The sequence below is a fragment of the Toxotes jaculatrix genome, chromosome 4 (genome assembly GCF_017976425.1).
Source record: "Toxotes jaculatrix isolate fToxJac2 chromosome 4, fToxJac2.pri, whole genome shotgun sequence".
Classification (NCBI taxonomy): Eukaryota; Metazoa; Chordata; class Actinopteri; family Toxotidae; genus Toxotes; species Toxotes jaculatrix.
In genome coordinates this window covers 12,449,101-12,462,586 of record NC_054397.1, presented here as the reverse complement: position 1 = coordinate 12,462,586, position 13,486 = coordinate 12,449,101, and the positions used below count along the sequence as shown (strand labels likewise).

The 13,486-nt window shown below is 41.1% G+C and overlaps 1 protein-coding gene across 1 annotated transcript; it reads left to right on the top strand.

The window, feature by feature from the left end:
* The first annotated feature begins 2,151 nt into the window (after positions 1–2,151).
* gpr83 (G protein-coupled receptor 83) lies at positions 2,152–10,747 on the top strand. Its single transcript, XM_041036783.1, has 4 exons — positions 2,152–2,598; positions 3,111–3,236; positions 9,109–9,242; positions 10,030–10,747. The coding sequence occupies exons 1-4, from the start codon at positions 2,152–2,154 to the stop codon at positions 10,745–10,747; spliced, it is 1,425 nt and encodes a 474-aa protein (XP_040892717.1).
* The last annotated feature ends 2,739 nt before the right edge of the window (positions 10,748–13,486 follow it).

Here is a 13,486-nt window from a genome sequence, read left to right as displayed (position 1 = left end):
AGAGAACATAAAGCTTCACATTTCGGATATTATACTTCAGGTTTACTGAGAGTTAGATGAGAAGATTAACTCCTCTCATCTCCTCTTATTATTATTATTATTATTATTATTATTATTATTATTATTATTATTATTATTATTATTGACTTATTTATTGATTATTTGGACAGAGTCAGGATAGTTTTTTCCCTCCAGTCTTTCTGCTAAGCTGACTGATCCAGCTGCTGCTTGTAGTTTTATATTTACTGTACAGAAATTAGAGTGGCATCAGTCTTCTTCATCTAACTCTCAGCAAGGAAGCAAATAACTGTGTCATGTCAAACTATTGCTTAAAAAGTGATGAAAGAACTTAACTGGACCAGGATTGATTAAATAAAAAGCAAACTGACAAATAATAAAGTACAAATAGAAAATAGAACACGTAAATAGACAACTCAGGTAAAACAGAGTTAAAAAAATAAAAATAAAAAAGACACTCAAGTAAAAAAAAAAAGTATGTTTTAAGATGGTACTGACTCGGCCAGCTCCTGGGCAGGTCAGTCCTCAGACTTAGGTCCTTGACTACAAAGGCTCTTTCCTTCTGGTTTAAAGCCAGGACTCTGGAACAGACAAAAAAAAAAAAAAAAAAAAGAAGAAGAAGAAGAAGAAGAAGAAGCTCTGCTTGAAGATCTTAAGTTCTGTATAAACTTGAATGACATGAAAAGACCAGACATAGATCAAGGAGTGAGGACATGGAGAGCCTTCGATCAGTAAGTTCTTAAACTCAGTCCTCAAGTTCAGTAAGTGAGATAAATAATTTGATTAATCACGTTTTATTAAAACGCAGTCAGTGTCAGTGATGTCTTGAGTTGTATGTGATGGATAGACTTAAAGACTGGGCCTGATCCCAGAGTGACTCTTCAGATTTCATTGTGGGGACAACCAAGGCTCACTTTACAGATTTTGTTGATGACTGTCATCAATCACTGGTCAACATATAAACAGACTATGCCAACATGTTATCATATACCTGAGCAGAAGGTGGAAAAACCACATGTAAATGGCAACAGATTTGGTACAGATTTGATATTTCCCTAATGTGTTACTGAACTGCCAGCAGTTGAGTTGCACTGCGGGTAAATTAGACAGCATGGTTTTATCAAGGAAGAACACAGGGAATGAACAAAAGTCCATATCACTGGGTCATCTGCATTGATTTTGACCTTTCTTTTAACTGTCCATCACAATGAAAGCAATATTAAAAAGTGGAGTGCTGTTTTTATATTGCTCTATAGTGGTTCTGACAGGATTGCCAAAGAAATCTGCAATTAATTACATCACCACAAAGTAATTACTGCATGGTGAAGCTGAAGCCTAGAGGCCCCACTGTGCTGGTTGGTAATCAAGTCTTGTTTTCTGCTAATGTATTTAACTTGACAGATGCTACAGGGACCCCGCAATATAAACACCAGCTAGATGTAAACCGCTTTTACATAATATTTTAAAGTGCATACCTGCCTCAGGGTGAATTCATTCACGGGCTGTGTTTGCTTTGGGCGAATAGATGCCAATACGGAGACAGATCCAACAAAGTGTGGAGGAAATCATCTTAACACACACAAATCACAAATATGCTACCGATGGTTGTCCATGGCCAGAACAAGCGTTTCAATGAATGATTCAGCCCAGACAAAAGTTTAATGTTTTGTACCTGAACACATTTAGATGATTCTCGTGGCATGTGGTATTTACCGCTCCACCTTGCAGGCGAACAACACGCCGCGGTGCTCATAACCAGCAAGGTACACTGAGCGAGATTAAGTTCTAGGAGTGCAGATCGATGAGATTAGATATTTGGATATTTAGATATTTATTGCCTCAGTGCGAGTCGAGGAATCGCGCGCGCGCGCGCGCACGCACGCACGCACGCACACACACACACACACACGCACGCACGCACGCATATATATGCACACTCAGGGTTTAAAAACAGCAGCCGCGCTGCTGAGTCGCCTCACACAACTTGTTGCTTGTGCCTCTTCATCTCCACCTCTCTTCGGTGACAGAGGCACAGACAGTTACACATAGACAGTTGCCCACAGCTGGCAGCCGCACAGATTATCCGTTTATTTACAAAGAGACGAAGGAAAGCAAAAGGAAAATACTGACAGAATGAGAGCTGTGTGTGTTTGGTTATCTGTGGTCCTCTGGATGGGCAGCTCTGATAGGGCAGCAGCAGGTGCGGGACAAAGACTCAACGACTCCTCACTTTTGGGAGATGGGATGTTTTCCTACAAGAAGGATTTACTTAATGTTTCGGGACAGGTGGATAACCGGACTACAGGCTTTTTCCTCCTGGACTTTGACGAGGGTATGCTGGAGGACTGGCGCTCTCTGGCCAGTAAGAAGCGCCGCGGCGGGGAGTCGCAAGAGGGGAGCGTGAAGGTGCTGCTGGTGGCCGCTTACTCTTTGATCATCGTGGTCTCCTTGTTCGGGAACACGCTGGTGTGTCATGTGCTGGTGAAAAACAAGCGCACCCAGTCCGCCACCAGCTTGTTTATTATGAACCTGGCGGTGGCTGACATCTTCATCACTGTGCTCAATACACCCTTCACCCTGGTAAGACCACCTCTCACTGTGGATAATATTGGAAAGCTGACGGGTGTTATGTGTGAGTGCGTGTTGTTCACTTACTCAAAGGCTAATGGAGATCATCATCACAGCACAGCCCAAAGGGGCCTATAAGACTACTTTGGACTTTTACACTTTCGAGAAACAAAATTTGTTTGCAAACTTTCAGTGCATGTTTGTGGACATGTAAGCTGTTGCAGGCCCAGCTGTCTTTTAAAAACACAGTTTAATCATAAACTAGTTAAAAACATGTTGGGGAAAGTTAAGATTGCTAATACCAAAAGATGGCGCCATTTGTATCATCAGGTGGAGATTCTCTCTCTCTCTCTCTCTCTCTCTCTCTCTCTCTCTATGTGTGTGTGTCTATGTACATGTCTGTGTCTATGTACATGTAATAAAAACCAACTGTAACTTAATTTCTCATCTTGGATGGATGGATAGGATTGTGAAGCTGACAGATATACATGATCTAAGCTGTGTGTGTGTATGTGTTACCTCAGGTCCGATTTGTGAACAGCACCTGGGTGTTTGGGAGGACAATGTGTCATATCAGCCGCTTTGTACAGTACTGCTCCCTTCACGTCTCCACTCTCACTCTGACTGCCATCGCACTGGACCGACGACAGGTTTGTCAACATCAGGACATGAAGCGCTGATGCTCCTCTGTCCTTGGAGAGAAACATAGTTTTACAGTGTGATATTATCTGTTACGCAATGAACATGAAGTTATGGCATTAAGGGTTTTGCTGTTTCTGCCCTTACTTTCCTGATTATAATCAAAGTATGATATTTTGTCTCAGGGGGTGACAAAATATTCTCATAGTACCTTGTTTTTCTTTCTTTCTTTCTTTTTTTTTTACAACTGCCATGGGTGTGATAATCTTTATGCACAGGACATACAGGCTGAGTTGGCAAAATAAGATGCAATATATGTTATGGCTACCAACACAGAATTCAAACAGTTTCAGTATTATTGTGAGGAAAATTACCATAAATTTCAACATTAAAAAGTGGATAAAGTCAATAGAATACTGTGTGACAGGAAGCATCAGCACAGTTCAATGATATTTCCAGATATCATGGAAGCGTTGTCATTAAAGGGTGTAACAAGTGCTGTAAAGTCACTAAACCCCACATGATATTTATTAAATCCATTAGCCTATTTTGGAATTCTATACAGGGATTAAAATGCTAAACTAAATGAATATTCTGCTCCAGAAATTGTTTTTAATTAATTAAAAAATAAAACTGTGGAGTCACAATACACTCTTACTCCATAACTCCAATACATTCTGCACACCTGCAGTCCATCCACTCATTAGGCCAGCAGTATATCTACTGCTGCTCCACCAAGCTCGTGGCAGTGAAGGTGTCCTTGGGACAAACACCCCGGGAGGTCTTTGAAAATCTCTGGTCTCTATTAGCTCATGTAGCATACATTAGAAACCAGATGGATTGAGTTTCCATGTTCCTTACCCACCCAGTTCCAGAAGTCCTTCCTTCTCCACCAGCTCTCCAGTCAAGAGAACCCCACATTCCATACTTCGAACATTACACCGGAGAACTGGGAAACTGCAGAGTCTTTCTTCTTTAATGTTCCCTGGTGTTTGAATAACAACTCACGCCACTGACAAGTCTAAAGTCACTTTTTTTCGTGGATGCTTAGGGGTTAATGTTTTAGCCTGGACTACTGCTGTGTGGGAGAATCAATCTAATGTAAGTGCTTCTTTTGACAGTTTCATATCTGAGATGAGAAAAGTCTTTGATCATGCAGTTGAGATTAGAGACACTGCTAATCACTTATTCTCTGTTTGCCAGGGCTCCCATATGATAGCAGTGTGTTCGGAAGAGTTTAGAACATTAGCAACTCATTCGGAGAAGAATGATGAGTCATTTTATTTTTGAAGGAACTTTTGAAGCAATCAGGTGAAGGATGAGTTAGCCATCAGAATGAAACAAACAGACACACTAATTTCCCTGCCTATCAGGTTTGATAATTGCCTCCGTGAATGTCGTAAGGAGAAAGCCAGCAATCCATCATCTTCCCCCTCTTCTCGTTCCCCTTCACCTGCTCTCGCGAGAACAAGCTGGTCTCCCCACACCCTGAGCTGCTCATCTTTCTTGTACTGAATGCGTCAATAGAATGAGAGTGTGGGATTGTATCTACTGCAGCCAAACCAGTCACCACTTGCCCTCGCTGGTCAAAAGGGGAGTCTCACCAGTAGCAGCCTCCTCTTCTGTCCCCCGACCCAGAATGCAATTTCATGCCACATTAGGTTGGAATAAACAGTCCCTGTCATTGCCTAGATTCGTGGACTCTGGAGAAGGTGAAAATTCCCTTGATGAGAATTTGGCTTTCCAGGCTGGCATTTCTGTCGAGCCGCTTGATCTGTCCCTAGATGCCAAATTGGAAGACTCTTGGCCTGAGTTACACACCAGGCTGAATCCCTGTTCCTCCTCATTCCTCTTGCCTGCAATCTGTCAATCTTTGTTTTCAAGAAAGAGCTACCTGCATCTGCACATCTCTAAAAAAAGACTCAACAGCAGCTCCAGTTTCTAAGGACACACAGGAAAACCAACCTGTCCATGATATTCTTCTACCACTGCTCTGTGGAGAATGTACTGACGTGCTTTATGACATTATGGTATGGCAACAGTTCAGCAGCAAGCAGGAGACATGAACACGCCCCAGACTTCCCCGTGCTCTCAGTGGAAGACACCTTGAGATCATACTGCCTCCACAGAGCCAGCAGCATTCTTAAGACTGCAGCTCACCCTTATCACAATCTCTTCTTTCTGCTGCTATCTGGAAGGTGCTACAGGGCCTTTAAGACCTGCACTTTCAGGTTCAAATACATCTTTTACCCCAGAGGCATCACTGAAACTTAACGCCACAAGACACCCTCCCCCTACCACCACACACAGCAATATCATGACACCACAGGACTAATGGCTGACCATCCCCAGACCCCTTCACCTGACTATCAGCCAGGTCAGAAAGTTTGAGTTTCCTTCAACAATATTCCCTTACAGACTGAACTTAACTGTTGTTAAGTTAAAACTTCCAAGTTCCATGAGAGTCCATCCCACTTTCCGTGTCTCTCAATTGAAGCCTGTGTCTGTCAGCCCCACTTTGCTGCTTTCACCACAGCTGTAATAACAGAAACGCAAAAAGCTAAAGTGCTATTATTTAAAGAGAAGATACCTGAGGACTCTGTACAGGTTGCAAACTGTAATCTTGTGTTATAGCTCTGCCTGAAATTGCTCTCTGCTTCACTGATGTTACTCTACATGAACCACAAAAATGTAGAGTACACATAGTAAATGGTCTGATTCCAAAAAAATAAATAAATAAAAAAAAAAAAACGTGTCACCACCAAACTCTCCGACAAGCCTTCTGAGGATACTCTGCAGAGAGTCGACTTTGGAAACAGCTGTCAATGATGCAGTTTCACATCAAAGTAGTCAGTGCTCTGGAGCTTTCAGTCATTTTACATTATCTTCACTAGGAGATTGAGTTTGCTCATTTGACATGGAGTTGGAGTTAAGGACTTGTGGAGAGTTAAGGATTTGTGACTTTCTTCCCACTCTGACTAGTACAGTGTCCTAGTCAAGGTCAGGACATTTAGCTGATAAGGGTTGGTCATCAGATGATCCTTGCTCATCAGGACTGTTAAACCAACAAAGGCTGGCCCACAACCAATTACATGTCTGTTCTCATTCACCCTGTATGGAGAAATGTAAATAACAAGTTAATGTTAATCCATTTAAACATTGCCTGGCCTCAAAAACTAGCATGTACTGCATAAAATAAGCTGTGAGATTATTCAACTCAACTCAGTGAATGAACTGCTACACAACAACAGAAATCCTACAAATTAAAATTTCACAGCTCCTCAGTTTCCTTTGTGCATGGCATTGTGGCAGACCAGTGTCCATCAAAGCATACTCAGAATTAAAGGGATTTAAGCAGGCACTCTGAGTGATGTGATTGGGCCTATACTTTATTTTTCCATTCCCCAGCATGAACATGATACACATTCAAACCCCCTCAGAATGAATTTTTATGGGTTTGGGACACCACTATGGTGTGCTCCTGTCAGAGCTGTCCGTGGTGCTGAAGGGAAAGACAGTGTTGAGAATAATGATTGAATGGAAATGTTATTTATTCAGGCATCTCATGAAATTAGAGATGCGGGTGCACCTGTGAAAGTTGCTCTGGTCAGTACTAGGCAGCTCAGGTTGCATATTATCTTGAAGCATTCTGGCTTACAATAACATGTAAAATTACCAGGACCAGGGAGAAAGCTGTGACTTAGTGGTTTTGAGGTGAGTAGCCTTGGAAAGCTTTAGATGGGCACAACCACTTCAACAGCAATGTAATTACATAGATGATCTTACCAGTGTTTTAGTGATTGTTAGTGGCTTTTCATGTACAAGTACATCAAAATATTTTCACACAAGTAGCGGTTGTATTTCCAATTGTTCATGATGAATCTAATGACTAATATGACCTCTGCTGCTGGGGGAAATTACTTTGTACCATTTTCATTTTCTGTTGAATTGTGACTCTACATCAAGTCCAAATGTTTGGGACTTACAACCACTATAAAAATTAATCTTAATTAAATAAGCCACACCCATTGTGAATAAAATTATTCATTTTAATTTAGTGTATCTGCATGAATTTATTATCTATAACACACTGTTTCCCTCCTGTGGCCCATAACCATCAACTGATTCGGAGCTGAGAAACATTCTTCTTTTTTCATTATTTGCTAATTTACAAACATAAAGCTAGATAAAAGGCTGGATTGTGTGAATTTAGAAAAATAGGGCTTTTGTCCATGTGATCCCATTCGTGGCAACATATTAATCCCTCCCTCATAGCAAGAGAGTTACCACAGTTACTGTGATTTTGCTGAGGCAAAAAAAAAAAAAAAAAAAAAGCAAAAAAACACATAGTCAAGGTCAAAAACATGATCAGGATCAAAACAAGCAGACAAAGAGCAGAGCGCTGCAAAACAAAGGTACATACACATAACAAAGGTACAGAGAGCAAGATCGTCCTTGTTCTCTGCAAGGACAATTTTGCAGAGAGCAAAAAGGAAACAGACAAGTATATATACAAGGGAGCAAATGAGGGAATGGGGAACATGTGAGCAGGTAAGTGGGGAGAAGGAGCAGGTCCGGTGATTCTAATGACGGGAAAGGCAGGGTGGGGATAGCAGGGTCTGAAGAGAGAGCAGAATAAGAACATGTTTGCACAAACAACTGGAGTGAATGGCTGAAAGGAAACGATAAATGAGCAGACGGAAACTAAAAATCATCACAACCCCCCTCTTAGCCCACCAGGTACTGGAGCCCCCTCCCCTGACATCTCGACTTGAATATGGGCACTTGACGCAGGCTGCAGAGAGCTTTCTTTGACTAGTTTAATGGTAGACGTGGAAGGTGCGATGGGTCCTGAAGGGGACATGGAATGGTGCAGGTGCACCACTGCAAGGTGAATGATTTTGTAGATGGGGAATATGCCAACCAGTCTGGGAGACATCTTTCAGGACTCTAACTACAAAGGCAGGTCCCTTGTGAAGATCCAAACCTGCTGACCAGATGTATAATAGGGTGCTGTGGAGCACTTCTCTGGATAATTTTGTAGTATAGTATTGGTACTTTCATTTCACTAAATGATCTGAATACTTCTTCTACCACTGCTCTCTTTAGCTGCGTACATGCCAGATATGTCCCTGCATACCTTACCACATGACACCTACATAAATACATAATCCAAAAAATTTTGAAAAAAAGGCTAACCCTAACCCTAACCCCAACACTGTACAAGATGCTAAAACCAAAATGAAATATTAATTTAGAAAAAAAACCATCCACACAAAGTGAGCAAGAATAATGGGAAAAGTCTCTCACAAATACAAATAACTCATGTCTTTAGCTGTGGATGAAGCAATTTCAGCTTACAGAAACTAGACTGGATTTTTGTTATTGCTTTCTGAGAAGAAGCTTTTTCTTCTTCTTCTTCTTCTATTAAATCCGTTGGCTGTCTGGATCTTGGTTATTATGTCCTCTGTGTCTGGATAGCCTGTACCACAAGGATGTTGTGTCTCTCCTTTGACACCTCTGGGCATCACTTAATTGACAGTAAACAAATACACAAAGACCTTCGTCTTTTGATATTTCGTTATGTTGCGTATTAGAGTACAAGTTTCTGCTATAGCACAGACAAAAAGAGCAAGAGGTTGATAAACAATATTAGAAACCGTATGCTGTTTTCTTCTGGCTGCAGTTTTGCCTGTAAAATGCTTTAATTAAATAAGCTGAATGTTAATACTCTAATTCCTTGGGCATTGATGGGTTTGCAAATGGAAATGAGTCATTTCAGTGTCTGTAATTGTTCACTGATGAAAAGGAAGTGGAGCTGATCTTCAGTTGACCCACAATGTCCATGTTTGCTTCTGTGTGTGATGACTTTTTTTTTTTCAGGTTATTTTACATCCGTTGAGACCTCGCATGTCCCCATCTCAAGGTGGTGTTTGGGTTGCCGTTATCTGGATAATGGCCACCTGCTTCTCCCTCCCACATGCAATCTACCAAAAACTCCTGACTTTTACGTACAGGTAAAATACCATACCAGACAGGAAGGAGCCCACAGAGGAGTAAAGACAAAAATAAAAAAAAATTTAAAAAATGAGAGGGCAAGATCTTCATGTAAGACATGGACAGTGAAAAACAAAACAGCCGCAATAAAACGTACTTCGCACAGGATAAAAAAAAAAAGGTTAAATTATTTAACTAATCTTTTTTTCTTTGATCACAAAATTACTTTCATTATGATTGCACTTGTTATGTATGAGATGCTATGTTAAATTTGCAGTGGATATTAGATCAGTCATGCACAACCTCTCAAAGTGCATTTATTTTCTAATACGATTGACTTTCATCATCTGATTTCTTCTCATGTAACGCTTATCTTAATGTTGGATGTTTTTGTCTCTGCTGCAGTTTTTCTGCATCATAAATGTTGAACAAACCAGTCAAATGCTCATAGATCTTGCAGTACAAAATCCGCTTGGAGTGACAACAGTGTTGTTAAAACTTTTTATGGTTATGGTTGGTTCAGGTTAAAGACAGATCGTGGTCTGGTTTAATACAGAAAAATGTTTACAGGTACTTGAAGTGTTAAAGTGTTTATTGACATTTAACCAAAACCACGATTTTCCTTAATCTTAACCAAAGCAGAGACAGGAGACAGGATGCAAACCCCAGCGTTGGGGGTGACAGTTATTTACTTTGTACACCTGCCATCCACATGATCGCCTGATCTAATTCTCACTTTCTTTCTCACCTCATTCACTAATCTGTCTTCCTTTCTTGCATCCTCTGTATTTTAATTCTTCTCATCAGTAAGGAGAAGGAACGCAGCCTGTGCGTCCCTGACTTCCCAGAGCCATCAGACGTCTACTGGCAGTATATTGACCTCTTGACCTTCATATTACTTTATATGCTGCCACTCCTTATCATCACGGCCTCCTACACCACAGTCGCCTGTCGACTGTGGCGCCACAATGCCATAGGTGACACCACAACAGCTCAGCACGCCACCCAGAGAAGAAAGCGCCGGCGGACTTTGGCCATGCTGCTCCTGGTGGTCGGGGTGTTCGCTGTCTGCTGGTTCCCCCTCAACTGCTATGTGGTTCTGCTGTCCAGCCAGGCCATCCACTCCTCCAACGCATTGTACTTCTGCTTTCACTGGCTGGCTATGAGCTCCACCTGTTACAACCCCTTCATCTATTGCTGCCTGAATCCCACCTTTCGCCAGGAGCTCCGGCTCCTCTTTGACATGTGCAGGAAGAGACGGAGGGCGGTGGTTGGGTTGGAGCCTGAGCGCCGCCCTGCAGCCATCTGCGCTCCTTGTCACAGGACTGCCTGGCCGGACAACCGCGAGTCCTCGAAGCCAGGGCACGATTTACCACACTCGGGCCACTCCACTTCACAGCAGAGTCACGCTTCTTCCAGTCAATCCCACAACCTGAAAGATACACATGTGCTGTTCACTGCCAGACAGGCCCTCACAGGGAGAACTGACATCCTCTCAGTGGAGCCCATTGTGGCTGTGAGCTGACTGGAAAAAATACATCCTATACATTGTGATGGGGGCAGGAATCAGTATTTGAGATTCTTGATCCTATTCCAGGATTTCATCATGTTCCAAAGAGGACAGGAAATCTGAAAATCTCAGTAACGTATGGCTACACAGGATTTTAAGAGGAGAGGAGACGGTTTTTCTGATGGTTCAAAATTAGAAGAAACCAGTCTGGTCTTTTTCTCTTTTCATACTACTTTTCACACATTTTTCTCCATTTTTGGTGTGTTGTTTGTCAAGAATTAAGATCTCAGCCCATGGAAAAAAGACAAAACAATTTCACCACAAGGTCCATTTGTCCAGCTGTTCTGGAGCTTTTGATCTTATCACATGATCTGCGTTTTTGTAGATGTTTACATTTCCATTTTTTCCCCCAGCACTTTAAGAACTCCTCCCTGTTGGCTTGACAACTGACATTTCTGATCTTGGAAACTGCACTTGAGAAAACAGATTCACCGTGAGGTCCATTTAGCAGTGGCAGTCCTGGAGCTTTTGATCAGTATTTGAACACTGTCTTAAAGTTGTTGCATCATTGACAAGATCTAAGATATATGTATCTTCAATCTTGTAAGATTTTCTAATATACAAAAAATAGTGTGCTTATGTAATGGTCACATTGCAAAGGATGAAATGTGATGCAAACTGGGTTCATTCAATACGATGAATTCATTATAAATCTCCTTTGACTGAAGTTTCTTAATACTGTATTCTTATGGGAGAAAAACTCAGAGTTCAGACAGAACATGGTTTAAATTCATTGTCCAATATCTTGTGAAACATCAGACACTGATGCTGATGTTCTCATGAAACTGTCTCTGTCTTTTCTTTCAATAGCCCCCTCACAGGCCTGCACAACTGTGGGGGTAGCAACAAAGTCCATTCATCTCCCAGACTCTCTGAAACTGTGAAATAAAAGTTTATCAGTCTGTTGTGATAGGCTCTGCTCACAAAAGGTTTGCTTTTACACCTTCAGTTTCCCATGCTGCCTACGAGGACAGAATCTCAGTTGGAATATGAACATGCTGTGAATGAAATCACGTTCACATTGAGTCACAGGCCACTTCAAACCTGTCCTGCTGCTCATACTTTTTTCCTTGTTCTTTTGATTCACTGTCATACAGCCAAAGGGTTTATAGAGTATAAACAGAGAAAAAAATAATAATAAAAGACAAAGTACTGCAGCAGTTTAGGTGACTCATCTTCCTCACTGTAATTCCCTGTACCATGGACTGTATAGTCAATGCTCCAGATGCAGGTTAAAACCCTTGGTTGTGAATTCAAAGTGGTAGTCATAGATTGTACCGCGAGAAACATCCACCCATGGTCGATCTGGAGTTTCACACACGATCAAAAACAGCCTCCAACAAAGGCTGGGAGCAGCAGGGGGCAGTGACAAAAAGCTGCAGTCAAGACAGACAGTTTCCAACAGTCCTTCCAGTCCATACAGAATATCACAGAAACACTCACGTCCTGCTAAATCCAATCCTGATTTCCATAAAAATTCATCAGGCCACTCTACTCAGCTTTTACCCTTTCTCCAGTAATTGATGTTTAATGATGTTCTGTATTAAAGGGTGGTTAATTAAAATACCATATACATGTATGCTGTCTGTGATAATATGGCAGTGTATCATTCTGTAACCACCATTTCTCTAAACCACTTTTCATGGAAATTTAATTCCTGTAGCAGGTTGATCACGGGTTAATATGCAGACTATAAATCAGCTGCAGGTCTTTTTTGTGACTTCTTGTGAGATCTTTTCACCTTATTTTTTATCCCATTTGCAACATTAATGAATAGTGAAAATGTTGTTATGATTATCATTGTGTCCACCTGTTTCATGTTGCTTTAACATAAAACTCTAGAAACACTGCCTGGAAATGGATTAGGCGACAAAAAAACTTTAGGTCAGACTTTTTTTTTCTGTATTGTGCTCCAGCAGTGTTAAATGAAATAGTTTCGGAGACTTCAGTCTTTCTCTCAGGCAGCGCTTCACTGTCATGTCAAACGTTTACACATTCATGCAGTAAAAGCAAAAATAACTGAAACACCCTGAAGATGTATTGTTGTAAATGTTCAGTGTTTCTAGTGAAAAAGTTAGACTGTATGTCTAAGAAAGTTAAAAACAGCTAAATGTGTGTGCATGTCCATGTGGGCTGTATATGTGCAGTTATGTAAAAGAGTTTTTGTCACTGTCGCTAATGAATCGGTTGCTTTATTTGTGGTTCATTTGTTGCCTCATGGGCGACAGATGAAGTGATCCACAATGCAAATTAAAATCTTTTGTTCCGTTAGTTTTATCTTCCAGAGATATATAACACAATAGTTGTGTTTATCTGTGCTTGTCTTTGTCTTAAAATGTTTGTGCTTTGTAATATATTGCTGTCCTTTGCTGTGACTGTTTGCCACCATGTCACCTCTTAGCTTCTGCAAAATATTAAATAAAAACAACTAAACATGATTCTAAACATTGGTTTTGAATGTTCAGACTTTTTTTTTTATTTCTTGTGGATGCTTGTGGTTCAGCACTTCAAACACAATTCACCTTCAAAAGAAAATGAGAATGGCCATGTAACAAGATTGCACAGGATTTCATGAAGCATACTGCTGCTGTATACATCTCCCAATAAGAACAGCAGGGTTGGAAACACTGATGGGACCCTTCTGTGTCTGCTTTTGTCCAATGTGTTGTCCCCTCAAAAAACTCCCAGTTCTCT